This window comes from Nuphar pumila, chromosome 14 (assembly GCF_984573655.1).
Source record: "Nuphar pumila chromosome 14, dmNupPumi1.hap1.1, whole genome shotgun sequence".
Lineage (NCBI taxonomy): Eukaryota > Viridiplantae > Streptophyta > Magnoliopsida > Nymphaeales > Nymphaeaceae > Nuphar > Nuphar pumila.
The window spans coordinates 42,735,223-42,749,964 of NC_143262.1; the positions used below are offsets into that span (position 1 = coordinate 42,735,223).

The 14,742-nt window shown below is 37.2% G+C and overlaps 2 protein-coding genes across 2 annotated transcripts in view; one reads left to right on the forward strand and one right to left on the reverse strand.

Annotated features, from left to right (window-relative positions):
• Positions 1–1,552: 1,552 nt before the first annotated feature.
• Positions 1,553–3,181, forward strand: LOC149816789 (protein PHYTOCHROME KINASE SUBSTRATE 4-like). The gene has a single exon (XM_089986715.1). The coding sequence runs from the start codon at positions 1,741–1,743 to the stop codon at positions 3,007–3,009; it is 1,269 nt and encodes a 422-aa protein (XP_089842841.1). The 5' UTR covers positions 1,553–1,740; the 3' UTR covers positions 3,010–3,181.
• Positions 3,182–6,450: 3,269 nt separating this feature from the next.
• Positions 6,451–14,742, reverse strand: part of LOC149816790 (sphinganine C4-monooxygenase 1-like) — a 71,694-nt gene continuing 63,402 nt past the window's right edge. Inside the window, exon 3 of the mRNA XM_089986717.1 lies at positions 6,451–6,642. Within this exon, the coding sequence (XP_089842843.1) occupies positions 6,528–6,642 (115 nt within the window). The 3' untranslated portion in view covers positions 6,451–6,527. The remainder of the gene's footprint in view (positions 6,643–14,742) is intronic.

A 14,742-nucleotide genomic window follows, 5' to 3' on the forward strand; every position in this document is an offset into this window, starting at 1 on the left:
GAACAATAAAGTGTTACATCTAATAAATTAAATAACATGTGATACGCTTGCATCACTTACTCATCATGGGTATTTACCCGATTTGCATTATTTTTGACACTTACTTACCACAAGTGGCTGAGCACGAGCTGATTCCGTTGAAAAATCTGCACAAAAAAATACTTTTTAAAATGAAGTCACCACGAAATAAATAAAAAAAGCTATTCTGGCAAGGGGTCGACTCCCCTGCTGTTCTGGCAGGGGGTCGATCCCCTTACGGAACGTAGGGGGTTAACCCCCTTACGGAACGTAGGGGGTTAACTGACCCCCTGTTCGGGCAGGGGGTCGACCCCCAGCCTTTTCGCCAGTGAGTCGACCCCTGCCGGAAAACGTGGGGGGGGGCATCCTTTACCTTCCTCCGGGCGGCGGGGCCTGCGGACGGTGGGACCGGCGAACGACGAGAGTGGGACCGGCGATCGACGGGAGCAGCGAAAGAAGAAAAGGAAAAGTTGACAGGGATTAGGGTTATTCGAAACTTAGCAATGGCTTAGCGACGGAATTAATCTGTCGTTAAGCCCACGTAAATCAAATTTACGAAACCAGCGACGGAGTATCCTTCGTCGCCAAGTCCGTCGCTAAGTAGCGACGAACTAGAGTTTGTCGCAAGAGTCGTCGGCAAATCGTGCGACTGTAACGACAAAATAGTATGTCGCAAAATCCGTCACTAAATAGCGACGGACGGGGCGACGAACTATAGTCTGTCGCTGGTTTTGTATGCTTCATTGATTATAGCGACAGATGTTTGTCGCTCGTTAATCCGTCGCTAACGAGCGACAGAAATATTCCGTCGCTACCGTTTATCGCTAACAACGTGTTTTCTTGTAGTGACGGTACTCACTTTTGTCACCAAACCTTGTTTTGACCGAGATTAGAAAAATATGTCAAATATGCCAAACATGACCACTTGATTTTTTTTGTTAACAATTTTATCCTTTTGTCCTGAAAAATCAAACGTCTATATTTTTTGTGATAAAGGGTAAAAGTGTCAAATAAACAGTAAATTGGCCTTGCTCGGTATATATTTTAAGTTGCGGTTAACAAAGTTATTTTCAATAAAAGTGAGGGCATCTACATCGTCCGTGTCAATTACTACTTTGCGAGCCAAGCTAAGCTGAACACCGCATTTGGCCCGACCTTATTTTATGATTTTATGAGTTTCAACGAGTTTTTTACGAGCCAAACTTCGAGCAGGTCATCTAGTTTCCCAGCTTAACCCGGAGATCCAACCACATGATTGGGACCAACCCGGTATACCTTTAAGGCTTACATTGACTATTGGTCATTGACCGGGTCCCATCTGAATCTTACGTGGTTTTACAGCAAGGACTTAAGGACTTGACGAGATTTTTGTGGGCCCTAAGCTTGTACGAGTTCCCCTACTATCATGTTGAGCATATTTTACTTGCTTCATCATCACGACAATATCTTAGCTCCCCACTCTTCTATTTATGTATCACGAACTGTACATGTTGTTCCATCACACACACCTCTCTCTCTCTCTCTTTTGCTGATGCATTGTGTCTAGTGCCATCAAAGTCTCATTCCTTCTCTCTCCTCTATTCTTGAGTTGTGCCATCACAGGCATCTCTCTCTCTAGTGCCATCAAAGTCTTATTCCTTCTCTCTCCTCTATTCTTGAGTTGTGCCATCACAGGCATCTCTCTCTCTCTCTCTCTCTCTCTCTCTCTCTCTCTCTCCAGCCATGACCACCCTCACGATAACCGCAGACTGCAATTTGACTCTGGTTCCGACCTACACCACCTTCATGAACGACATCTCCCATCACCTCCAAGACGCATCCTTCCGCTCATACGTCCCCCACCGAGTTGACGATCCTCCGCTCGTCATGAAGCTCGCTGAGTCGGTCCGCGGCTCGACTTCTCCGAGTCCCTTCACCCCCACCAATCCCTTTCAACCGAGTCGCAAGGCCAAGGACAGAGAGATCGAAGTCTTCGACGCCGAGAAGTACTTCAAAGGAGAGGAGGACACCATGCAAAGACACGGGATCCCGAGTCCCCGGCTCTACAAATCGGTGACGCCGAGTTGCTGCTCCGAGTCCAGCGCGAACAGCCAGGTAGCACTCCTACGGGTTCACCCGCCAAAGAACGAACCGAGACCCGAAGAGAAGCACAAGAGGACACGAAGAATCTTCTTGGGCTGCCCATGTTTGGGGAAGAGATCGGTTCTGACTGACGATCCGGGCGCTCTCGAATCCAGAAGGCAAATCTTTGACATGAGAACCGGATATCCCGAGTCTTTGTCTAAACGTATTGTTGTGGGAGTATCGGACCCCGCTGACCGGATCGTGAGGCTCCCGCCGGAGCTATTGCTGCGTTCGGGCAGGTTGGAGAGTGTAAGGAAGGAGAGCTTGTCCTTTCCGGTCGTTGATCTGCCAGGGAAGATCATGGCAGTTGGATCCGGCGGTCAGAAGGCACGCGTCCCCGTCAAGATCTTTGGGTCGGAGGGCGTGGGGCCCGCGATCTCGAGGAGCCGGAGGTCGACCACTCGGCGCATAGACGTCTTCACACCGAGCTCAGGGCCGCACGATGAGGACGCAGCCAGCGATGCGAGCTCGGACCTGTTCGAGCTGGAGGTGGTCTCGAGCCAGGTCGGGGCCTACTTGCGGCGCACCGTGTCTGGCAACGCATCGACCTCGGGCTATGAGCCGAGCGAGGCAAGCATCGAGTGGAGCGTCGCGACGGCGAGCATGGCCGATTTCTCGGAAGCCGGCTGCCGGGTGTCGGGCACAGCGGGCAGGGGCAGTAGGGGTCCTGGTTTGCCCGCACCAGCACCGGAGGGTGCGCCTAAGAGGCGGCCGACCCTACTTGGTTGCCGGAACGAGAGGGCCGTCAACGTAGCTACAGATTCATTGACCTCTGTGGCCAAACCGCCGGCCGAGAGCTGTGGGGCCCACTTGGAGCCATCGCACGTGCCGTACCACGCACATTCCAAATCCGTGCACGTGCTTTAGCGCACAGCGAGGTTCCCAGCTCGCCCCGTTTAAGCACATGCTGCCTGATGTTCGTTTCGATTTCAAGATCTTTAAAGTTTGTGATGTCTTTTATGATTCTCTTATTCTGTGTTTTCGTGCATGTAATATTTTATGTTATTTTATTTAATTATAACTTTCTCTTTTGCTTAAATATCATGCGTTACGCTAAAGTGCCATGAAATCGGTGTGGGATTAGGGTTGCAAATTGGGAAGAAGCACACAGGACCCCACCCATACTATCTCGGCCCAATCTTTTGAGCTATTTCACAAAACCCCTTTCTAAGAAAAAAAAAAAAAACTCGATGAAAATCTGATTGTAAATATAAAATTTTGCATGTTTTACGATTATGTACAGAGCGGATTAGGTGAAACGTTTTTATGTAAAACAGCTAGGACGGGGTGATAACGGCCTGTATGGTGGGGCCCACCTGCTACTTGTGGATGCCGACAAGACAAGTCCTGTGTGATTGGGTGGTTTAGGGAAAATGCCTAAATGAAATATGTTAAATGAGTTTTTCTGCTTTTTTATTTGAAGCCTTGAAATTTTACAAAGATTTTGAACCGTTTATTTTTTGAACCTTATAAAAACCCAAACATGTGTCGGCACCTCAAGAGCTGATCCCTATAAAATCAAGTATACAGATCACATCTTCACAGTCATAATTTAAAAATAAAATGAAAAGAACCTGAAAACTCATTTAGTTCCTCCAGAAAAATCTGATTGTAAATATAAAATTTTATATGTTTTTACTATCTCATGAAAATATTAGCATATATAAAGATTATGTACAAAGCAGATGATGTGAAACGTTTTAGCTAAAACAGCTAGGAAGGGGTGATAGTGGTCTTGTATGGCGGGGCCCACCTTCTACTTGCGGATGACGACAAGACAAAGTCTCCAAGTCCTGTATCATTTGGTGTTTTACAATTATAACCGTGTAAAAACATGGTTTACCGAATCCACTCGCTTGAAAATGCCTAATACGAATTGGATTCACACATCATCTACATTGATTTAACCCAAAACGACTTGTTTTACAGCCCCAAGCTGATAGTCAAACCTGTCATTAAGCAATTAACAGCGTTTAAGTTGGATGTTACATCCGAAAGTCTGGTTTGGATATCTATCTCAATCTGGAAACCCATAAATGAGTGTCTTTGGTGCAGAAATCCCCACCACAAATTTGGTATTCATAACTAAAATCTCACCTACTCTTTCATTTCCAAATACAACAACAACAACCACGCCTTCATCCCAAAACAATTGGGGTCGGCGATATGAACCAAAAAAGAAAATCATTATGGGTCTTCCACATATATACAAAAAAAAAAACCCATATAAACTCATTTGTCATGGTTCATTTAGGACTCATCATGCCACACATCTAGTAAATTTAAATACAAAGATTCCTTTTCTTGGTTGCCTATTCTGATACATCCTAAATTATTCACCTTTGTCCTTCATGAACATGTAATTAATATCTAAAATTTTATCTATTTGGTTTGATGCACCTGCAAATATTTGAGTGACTTAGGTTTGTACATTGCACCAAGGTCTTATTCAGGTAAAATGAATTGATCATGATTTTGAAATTACGCTGAGAACTGTCTTCTACAGTAATGTGCATGTGGGTCCAGATTCAACTAGATTTCAGAATGTTAACCTACTACAAACCTTTAGCTGAGGGTAGGTTGAGAGCTTGCAAAAAAAAAGAAATAAATAAGGGGGAAAAAATGAAAGAGACTATATCCAGATAAATTGAACTTGACAGCTTTGTGCAGGTCTAGATACTTTGGATTCTTTCCCTAATGGATGTAATAAATGTATAGAACTCAGTTTGGATCCAAATACCTTATGGTCTTATATTGTTTATCTAGATACGAATCCAACTTTCAATCATCTTTTTTTTTTTTTTGCCAAAACAGGTTTTTCTCTTTTAGTTTTTGGATGTGAATACCAGCCATAAATACTAATCCAGGATCTGAACTATATATGATACGATATGGTGGATTGCACTCTAGTTTTCTTCAGTCCTTTTTTCTTTTTCTGATATTTATTGAGGGAAAACCCTGAATCAGGTGGTGAAGTTCGAGAGTGATTGATGCTCTACCAGGAATCCTGTTGCTTCGGTGATAAGGCAAGGAAGACACACCGATGTATCGAACTCCCGACATCCTGCAACATGATTGCCTTAAGCCAACCCACCTAGCTAGATGTGCGGGTGCCACCAAAATCTAGATTTAACCATATCGGTATATTGAATATAGTTTATTTAGTAAAATAGTTTCACGGCCAATATATCGTTAGATTTAATTTTCAAGATGGTGAAAAATAAAATGATCATAATTCATCAAAATAAGAATGTCTCAGAAACGGTCTAAACAGCATCTCAGAGACAACCTTGACACACGAAAATAGTAAACAAGACACATCAAATGTGATCAAAATCACTTTTAGACATTAATTAGATCTATATAAATTCTGACGTAACATGATTTGAGGTCATGATTGTGCTTGCTAGTGAGGTGTGTGTATATATATATAGAGAGAGGTGGTAGCTGCTAATTAACTGCTAACTAGGTTTTCAAAGGGTTTTTCGATGTTTTCTTTAAATCAATGACGTGTCTTCTACATGATTGATTTTATTGGGATCGACTCTTGGATCATCTTATTCCAACACGCAAGTAAGTTTTTATAAGGTTTAAAAAATCGATGGTCTATATGATTTTCTTAAATATTCAAGGTTTATTGAAAAAACATAATCTAATTTTCATTTTCTAGTAGATCGACCATGTCAAACGCATTTGTATGGTCAGATTTAAGAAAAACTTTAAAAAAGAATCCTTAAGAAACTTGCTTAACTGAAAAAGTGGTTCGCAGTTACCACCTTCACTACAAGAAATATGTAGATTAGCGACTGTCGCAATCCGTCGTTGTACAGTTTAACGACAGGTTAGTGATGAATAACTTTCATCGCAATTTCTTAGTCGCTAATTAGTGACAAAAAATATTTGTCGCTACTTCTGTCACTAATTTACGATGAATTAGCGAATGTCATGATTGTCATAAGACCGTCATTAATCTGCAGAGATTTGGTTTTGCGACAGATACGAATATGTCGCTATTGTAGTGACGAAATTGCGATGGATTACAATCTGTCACAAAACATTGACCGATTCAGTTTTGCGACGGATAAATATCTATCTCTAATCCATCGCTAAATTGGAAGTCAATACTAATTAACGACAAATATTATTCGTCGCTAATCCATTGCAAAAAAAAATTAAAAAAAATGTTTGAAATATAAATATTGTGAAAAAATTTCTCGTTATACAATTTATATATCTTGTGTATAAAAAATAAAGTACACATAAAAAATACATATACAAAGCAGCTAAAACAATTTATCGATCCACTATAATCCTCGCCAAGTTCTAATTATTTACAAGTGAAAATTTACAAAGAGTTTCTTTTGAAACAACAAGGTACAACAAATTCAATACATGAATCTAATCATTGCCAAGATTATGTGCATCATCTTCTTCATTATCTTGATCTGCCCCTTCATCCATGCCTCCATCAGCTTCTCTACAGTGATTATCTCCAGCATCCTACAAGAGAAAAGAAAGGTTAATATTGATAAATAAAATAAATTATATGCAATGCACCTAATCTAAGGTAATCAAAGTAACATGAGTGAATTACATAGACTAGCTAGCAATAAAGTGAAGGACATTAAAAGAATTCAGATATGTATTCTAAGGCTAATAAAAAAAATCATAGTGATTCAATCATGCAGATATGTGTTCTAAGGTTATCAAAAAAATATCATTGTGATTCAAGCATGCATATATGTGTTATAAGGCTGTCAAATAAATATCTCATGAATCACATTCATGCTTATATGTGTTCTAATGTTGTCAAAAAAACTCTCATAGTGATTCAATTATGCATATATGTGTTCTAAGGTTGTCAAAAAAACTTTCATAGTGATTCAAGCATGCATATATGCGTTCTAAGGCAGTCAAACAATTTCATAGTTATGAAATCATGCTTATATATGTGTACTAAGGTTGTTAAAAAACTTTCATAGTGATTCAATCATGCATATATATGTTTTTTATTAGGTTGTCAAAAAACTTTTATAGTGATTCAATCATGCATATATATGTTATAAGACAGTCAAAAAACTTTCATAGTGATGAAATCATGCTTATATGTGTTCTAATGTTGTCAAAAAACTTTCATAGTGATTCAATCATGCATATATGTGTTATAAGGCAGTCAAAAACTTTCATAGTGATGAAATCATGCTTATATGTGTTCTAATGTTGTCAAAAAACTTTCATAGTGCTTCAAGCATGCATATTTGTGTCCTAAGGTTGTCAAAAACTTTTATAGTGATAAAATCATGCTTATATGTGTTCTAATATTGTCAAAAAACTCTCATAGTAATTCAATCATGCATATATGTGTTCAAAAGTTGTCAAAATTTTTTTATATTGATTCAATCATGCATATATGTGTTATAAGGCAGTCAAAAAACTTTCATAGTGATAAAATCATGCTTATATGTGTTCTAATATTGTCAAAATCTTTCATAGTGATTCAATCATGCATATATGTGTTATAAGGCAGTCAAAACTTTCATAGTGATGAAAACATGCTTATGTGCTCTAATATTGTAAAAAAACTCTCATAATGCTTCAAGCATGCATATATGTGTTATAAGGCAGTAAAAAACTTTCATAGTAATGAAATCATGTTTATATATGTTCAATTGTTGTCAAAAAACTCTCATAGTGCTTCAAGCATGCATATAGGTATTATAAGGCAGTAAAAAACTTTCATAGTAATGAAATCATGCTTATTATATGTGTTCTATTGTTGTCAAAAAACTCTCATAGTGTTTCAATCAAGCATATATGTGTTCTAATGTTGTCAACAAATTTTCATAGTGATTCAATCATACATATATGTGTTATAAGGCAATAAAAAACTTTCATAGTGATGAAATCATGCTTATATGTGTTCTATTGTTGTCAAAAAACTCTCATAGTGCTTCAATCAAGCATATATGTGTTATAAGGTTGTCAAAAAATCTCATAGTGATTTAATCATGCATATGCGTTCTAAAGTAGTAAAAAAACTTTTCTAGTGATGAAATCATGCTTATATGTGTTCTAATGTTGTCAAAAAACTTTAATAGTGATAAAATCATGCATATATGTGTTATAAGGCCGTCAAAAACTTTCATAGTGATGAAATCATGCTCATATATGATAAAATCATGCATATACTAGCTTGAAATCTAACGACATGAAACAAATGACATGAAACTTTCATACCTGACAGGCACCTGCAAACAAAGTTCCCCTGTCCCCAAAAAAGATGCATAACTCATTACAGACAACATCGAAAATTGCTTCATGTAAATGGTCATGCATTGTGTCCTTAACAAGCTGGCAGACACCATTCCAAGAATTAATCAGGTCAATTGGGCGCTTGGAGTTGAGCTGGCGGGAGAACTCTAAGAGCCCTGGATGGAGGATGCAACGACTGATAAGATGTTCATATTACTCCCAAACCCGAACACACGATCCTTTTTGGGTTCACCAGTTACAGTCACCTATACTGTAGAATCAAAAGGCGGATGTTGAGTAGAGTCATCGCCATATCGCTCTACCATCTGCTGCTCGTATGACTCTTACAAAGTAATTATTACAATATGAATTAATATATTAAGAATTATAATGTTTATGATAACTTATATATTACAATGTTTATTAATACAATAAATATATATCGTTGTCGTTCTTGCCTTCTCTGATACGAACTCTCCCATGCTCTTACGTTTATGTGTTTCAACAAACACATTCTTGTAAGGCATAATGCCTCCTTTTTCTACTTCCTGTGAAGTTAAATGATAAAAAAATCATTTAAAAGGTATACAACAATACTTATAAATTTGACAATATATATATTGATGAGTTACCATTTTCTTCAGGTGGCTCCCAAAAGTCCTAGATCCACCTGTGTAGATGAGCATCGGGCATCTTCACTCAGTTTTGTGCAGCCTTTGCTGAGCGATTTTGAAATTCATGGCCCACCCACTTGTCGTACATTGCATCACAAAAATCTGACCTGATAGTAGGAGGGCCATGGCCCTTCCACTATAGTGGATCATCTATCACATCAGATGCTTTTATTGTTGCAGTCTTCATATTGTGCAGCATGTCTGCAAATCGACTGACAACCACCTTCTGCCACACCCGTCTTGCGTTTTGCTCCTCAATCGTAGCCGCTAAGTGATTCAAAGCCTATAAATAATTTTAGAAAGTTAGTAGAGATGACTATAACAAAAAATTAAATATAAAACACATTAGCTATGAGAAACGATTATATACCATGAATAAAGACCATAATTTGTCCAACACCTCATCCGGGTACTCTTTCCATTGAGTGACTGGTCTTGGTAGATGTTGAACTAGTGACTGCCTAATCTCAAGTATTACTTCTTGTATCTCGAACCTCGCGATGCACATGAATTGGTGCATATTAACTACTGATATACACTATTTATAAGATAAGTATTGGATAAGTGAAAATAAAATACTTACGGTCGATTATCAATATACATTATTTGAATGAGTCATCATGTGTCTGACTGAGAAAACCCTGCATCCAGTGTTGTCTCGTAACTTGTATGAACAGCTGATGTAGGTGGGTCATGTGCAAGCGAAACATCATCTATAGAAAAATGAGTTAGAAATTCACACAATGCACATTTAAACTAATCAAGTATACAATTAGTTAATTGATATACCTATCGAAGCAGCTCATGAAGATGAAGGTTGAGACTGTCTATCACTGGGTGCTCGACCATTATGACCTTCACGAACTATATTCTAACAAATAAAAATTTTATTTGGATCAATTATACAACTCCATATCTTCATAGATACATAATCAAATAAAAAATAACTTTATGTAATACATTCAAACATTGCAATATATTCAAATCATTTAAATCTTTGTAATACATTGCAATACATTCAAATCATTCACATCAAACATTGTAATACATTAAAACATAAGATATGACATCACTTGTTAATCATGGATAACTTATCTTTAACTTGCAATACAATTGGATCAATTACACAACTCTAAAAGATTTTAATACATACAAACATAAGGTATGTATTACAAGATATATTTCACTAGCACAAGTATACTTCCTCATCACTTATTTGACTTTGATATTTTTCTTCTTCTTCCTCCTCTTCGTTCTTTTCTTCTTATTCTTCATTGGGCGTCCATCCACTTGGTATATCATTTGGATCACATTCTTCCATACGTGTGCCATCGGACAATGGAGATATGACATGCATACCATGTGTGACATCATGACCATAAGAGAAGTCATACATATCATCTGATTGATAGTAATCACCATCTTCAACAATCTTGTCTTCCTGTAACTGATCATACTCAGGGTATAGTTTAGACTTCACCGTGCAAACTGTTCACCATTCATTTCTATCTTATTTCCTTGTATTCGGATTTAAAGTATAGTAAACTTGTTGAGCTTGCGAGACTAATATGAATGGTTTATATGTTTCAAACCTTGATTTATGATTTATCTCTACAATGCCTGAGGCTTTTTCGACTCTTGTTGTTGTGGGATCAAACCAATGACACTTGAATAAAGTTACCCTATTATTTATGCCTAAGTAAGTCAACTTTATTATGTCTTCTATAACACTGTAATAGTCATGTTCCTTTTCACTGTAGCTGCTACCCTTGACACACATGCCACTATTCATCGTTGACTTGTTTACACCATAGTTTTTTGTATGGAATCGATAATCATTTACAATGTATCTGTTGTAACATTGCACAACTTTGGTCAGACCATTTTGTAAATCACATATTCTTTGATCATTAACATCATCATGACAGACCTACAAGCATAAACAATGACTATGATCATAACCAATTAAGTAACTTATTGTTGTTTACACAGAAAGAATATATTCATCATCCTTACCAACTCTTTCAACCATGTCACAAACTTATTTTCATGTTCTTTCTGTACTTTTGCATTAGTGAGATGTAGAAGTTCTCTTCGCAACTCCAGATCAAATCGTCTGCACTTAACAAATATTTATATTACCGAACCATGTATGCACATATAGAACCTAGTGTTACATATTAAGTATACTTACTTGATGTAGGGGTCGATTGCTGAGCAATTAAAAAAGATATAAATTTGTGTTACACCTTGCTCTCGATCTTCCAAGAGTCTTGATTGACAACTACCAAAAGCATGCTCAAGTGGTTGAAATATCGACAGTTTGTCAGCTACAGTAAATTATTTTTCATCATCATTACGAGGTGGGCAAGTGTAACATGTTAGAATATGAGGTTCAAAATACATAGATGAGAAAATTGAAATCTCTTTTAAAGTGTACGCCTCACAAATAGAACCTCATACTCTTGCATTATTCCGAACCTTTTTTTTGAGGTCAAACATGCATCTGTCAATAATATGCATCTCATAATATAATAAATTCTCAATATCATTGAAGAGAAAAATATAAAAAAATATATCTTTCAAATGGGTACATCCACCGATATTGCATAGGACCACAAACTGTTAGTTCATATGGCAAATGTATGATTACATGTTCCATAACATTGAAAAATGCTGACAAAAATATCTTCTCTAACTGACAAATAGTAGTGACGATAGAATCATCGAGATTCTTTACCCCAGTTACTACAACTTCTGATGTGCACAATGTTCTAAAAAATCTACTCAATTCATATAATACCCCCCATATAGGTTTGTCTAACATATCATGGAATGCTAGGAGAATCAACTGTTGCATAATGACATGAAAACTATGACTTTTCAACCCATATAATTGTCCCTCGTCTATCCTCACAGCCCGAGCAATGTTAGAGACATATCCATCTGAAAATCTCAATTATCTCAACTATTGACATACCTGCTTTACTTGATCTAGTCCAAGCACGTACATTTCCTTTGGTTTTAGTATTTTGCCATTGTACTCTTTGAGTTCTAATTTTAATCTTTTACATATTACTTTTAAATCCATACAGGCCTTCAGATTATCTTTCATTTTTCCTTTGACATTCATTACCGTATTGAACACATTATTAAACACATTTTTCTCTACATGCATCACATCCAAATTATGTCATATCAATAAGGTCAGCCAATATGTCAGTTCCTAAAATATAGATTTCTTTATCCAATTGTGATCCTTTCCAAATCTAAGGAAAGGCGTCGGACTACGGGCATTTGTTAGTTCATATGGAAAGTATCACAATCGTCTTAAAATTTCTATGCCAGACAACCTTGTAGGTGAACCTTCTATTTCAGTTGTGCCTGCTTGAAACACATTCATTTATCGTTGGAACGGATGGTCGTTGGGTAGAAATCGACGGTGATAATCAAACCAGTACGACTTTCTTTCATGTGTCAATCTAAAAGATTGTGTATCCTCTATGCAGTACGGCCATGCCAACCTCCCATGTGTGCTCTAACCATATAACATACCATATGCAGGAAAGTCACTGATTGTCCATAGAATAATAGCCTTCATATTGAAGTTTTGTTTTTTGTGGACATCGAACGTGAGAACACCATCATCGCACAATATTTTCACTTCATCAATCAATGGACTTAAATATACATCAAGATTTTGGCCTGAAAAGGTCAGACTAGGGATCAATAGAGACAAGAAAAGATTTTGATGCTTCATACACAAGCTTGAAGGAAGGTTGTATGGGGTGACAAATACTGGCCAACACGAGTATGAAGCTGATCTACCCCCAAATAGATTAAATCCATTTATATATAAATCGAGCCTAACATTTCTCACTTCCATTGCAAATGTTTGATGAGTATGATCAAAGTGCTTTCAAGCTTCCGCGTCAACAGGATGTGTGATCTTGTCTTCATCATGTCGAACTTTATTTGCATGTCATCTCATGTGTTTAGTTGTTCTCGAAGACATATACAATCGTTGCAATCTAAGGGTGAAAAAGAAGTAGCGAAGCGACTTGTATGACACTTCTTTTGACCTCATGCTACCATTACCTCTTGTCTTTGGGTTGAACCGAAGATGCCCACATGACAAACATGATCTACTATTTTCTTGATCTTTGAAATACAACATACAATGATTTGAACAAGCATCTACCTTTTGATACCTCATACCTAGAGTGTTGACCATAACCTTCGCACGATAAAAATTTTGTGTCAATTTCTCATCTTTAGGCAACATACTCTTCAAAATAGAGCACAAACAGTCAAAATGTGATTGACTCAAATTATACTCAGACTTTAAATTCAGTAGTTGAAGAAGTGCAGATAAGATAGTGTGACTCTCGCAACCATTCTAAAGTGGCTCATCAGCATCTCTAAGTAAATCATAAAATCTACTAGCTACATCATTTGTTGCTTCTTCCTCTACCTTAGTTGGTATATCACTAGGATCCATAGCAAAACCCAGTTTTAGTCATGCAGCATCAAATATCAAATCCATATATGGATTATCGTGCACCACATCCACCCGTGCATCAAAATTGTTCCAAAATTCTTCACCATGAAACATCCAATTCTGATAATCACTCACAAAACCCTTCCTTTATAGGTGATGTCTAACGCCATAAGGTTCTACAAATCGATTGTTCTTACACATCGTGTAGGGGCACCTGATCCGACCTGTGGGATCCACTGTATTGACACTTGCCGTTGCAAATTCAATAAAACTGTGAACACCATCCATATATTCAAGTGATACCTCATTGTCAACTATCATAGGATATATTCATTCATAGTTTTCAGTCATTTTGTCCTATGATGTTACGGATATTATCCTAACTAGTTAAAAGAGAATCATAAGAATGCTATGATGAAGAAAATATATATCAAATTGATCATGCATTCGTGGTGGATGTAATAATTTGATATATCACACACACACATACACACACACACACACACACACACACACATATATATATATATATATATATATATATATATGATGTCATTCAATTATAAAAACAATGATACATGCATTGATAACTCAATATTTTCATGTGGAAAACCATTCATTTAAAGCATTGATAACTTATCATTCATTTTCATGTGCAAACTCATTCATAACATGAGACATTCATTTGAAGCATGTTTTCATGATACAATTTCACATGGAAGGTATAATCAAATTGAAAATAACTGCATGCAAGCATGGATATAGTCACATCAAACATTGCAATACATTCAAATCATTCATATCAAAACAATGTCAAACATGTACCTACAACAAACACACTCTAATATCCCGCTAACTACTATCATAACAAGCATGGAATCCGAACTCCAAAAATAAGAGCACTTTTATTTTCATACATTAAAATCATGTTCAACATTATATCTCCAAACTCCATCAAAGCAGTCCTAGATATCCACAACTGAGTGTATGAAAAGAAAATTGTTGCATTCAAAAAATTAAATAACCTGTGATGCACTTACATCACTTACTAACCACGAGTATTTACCTGATTTGCATGCTATTGTCTTTGCATTTTTTTATTTCATTGCATTTTTAGCCGCATGCGATGCTTAGCACTAAGCATCTCGCAATTAGCTCAGCTACGCACCTGCA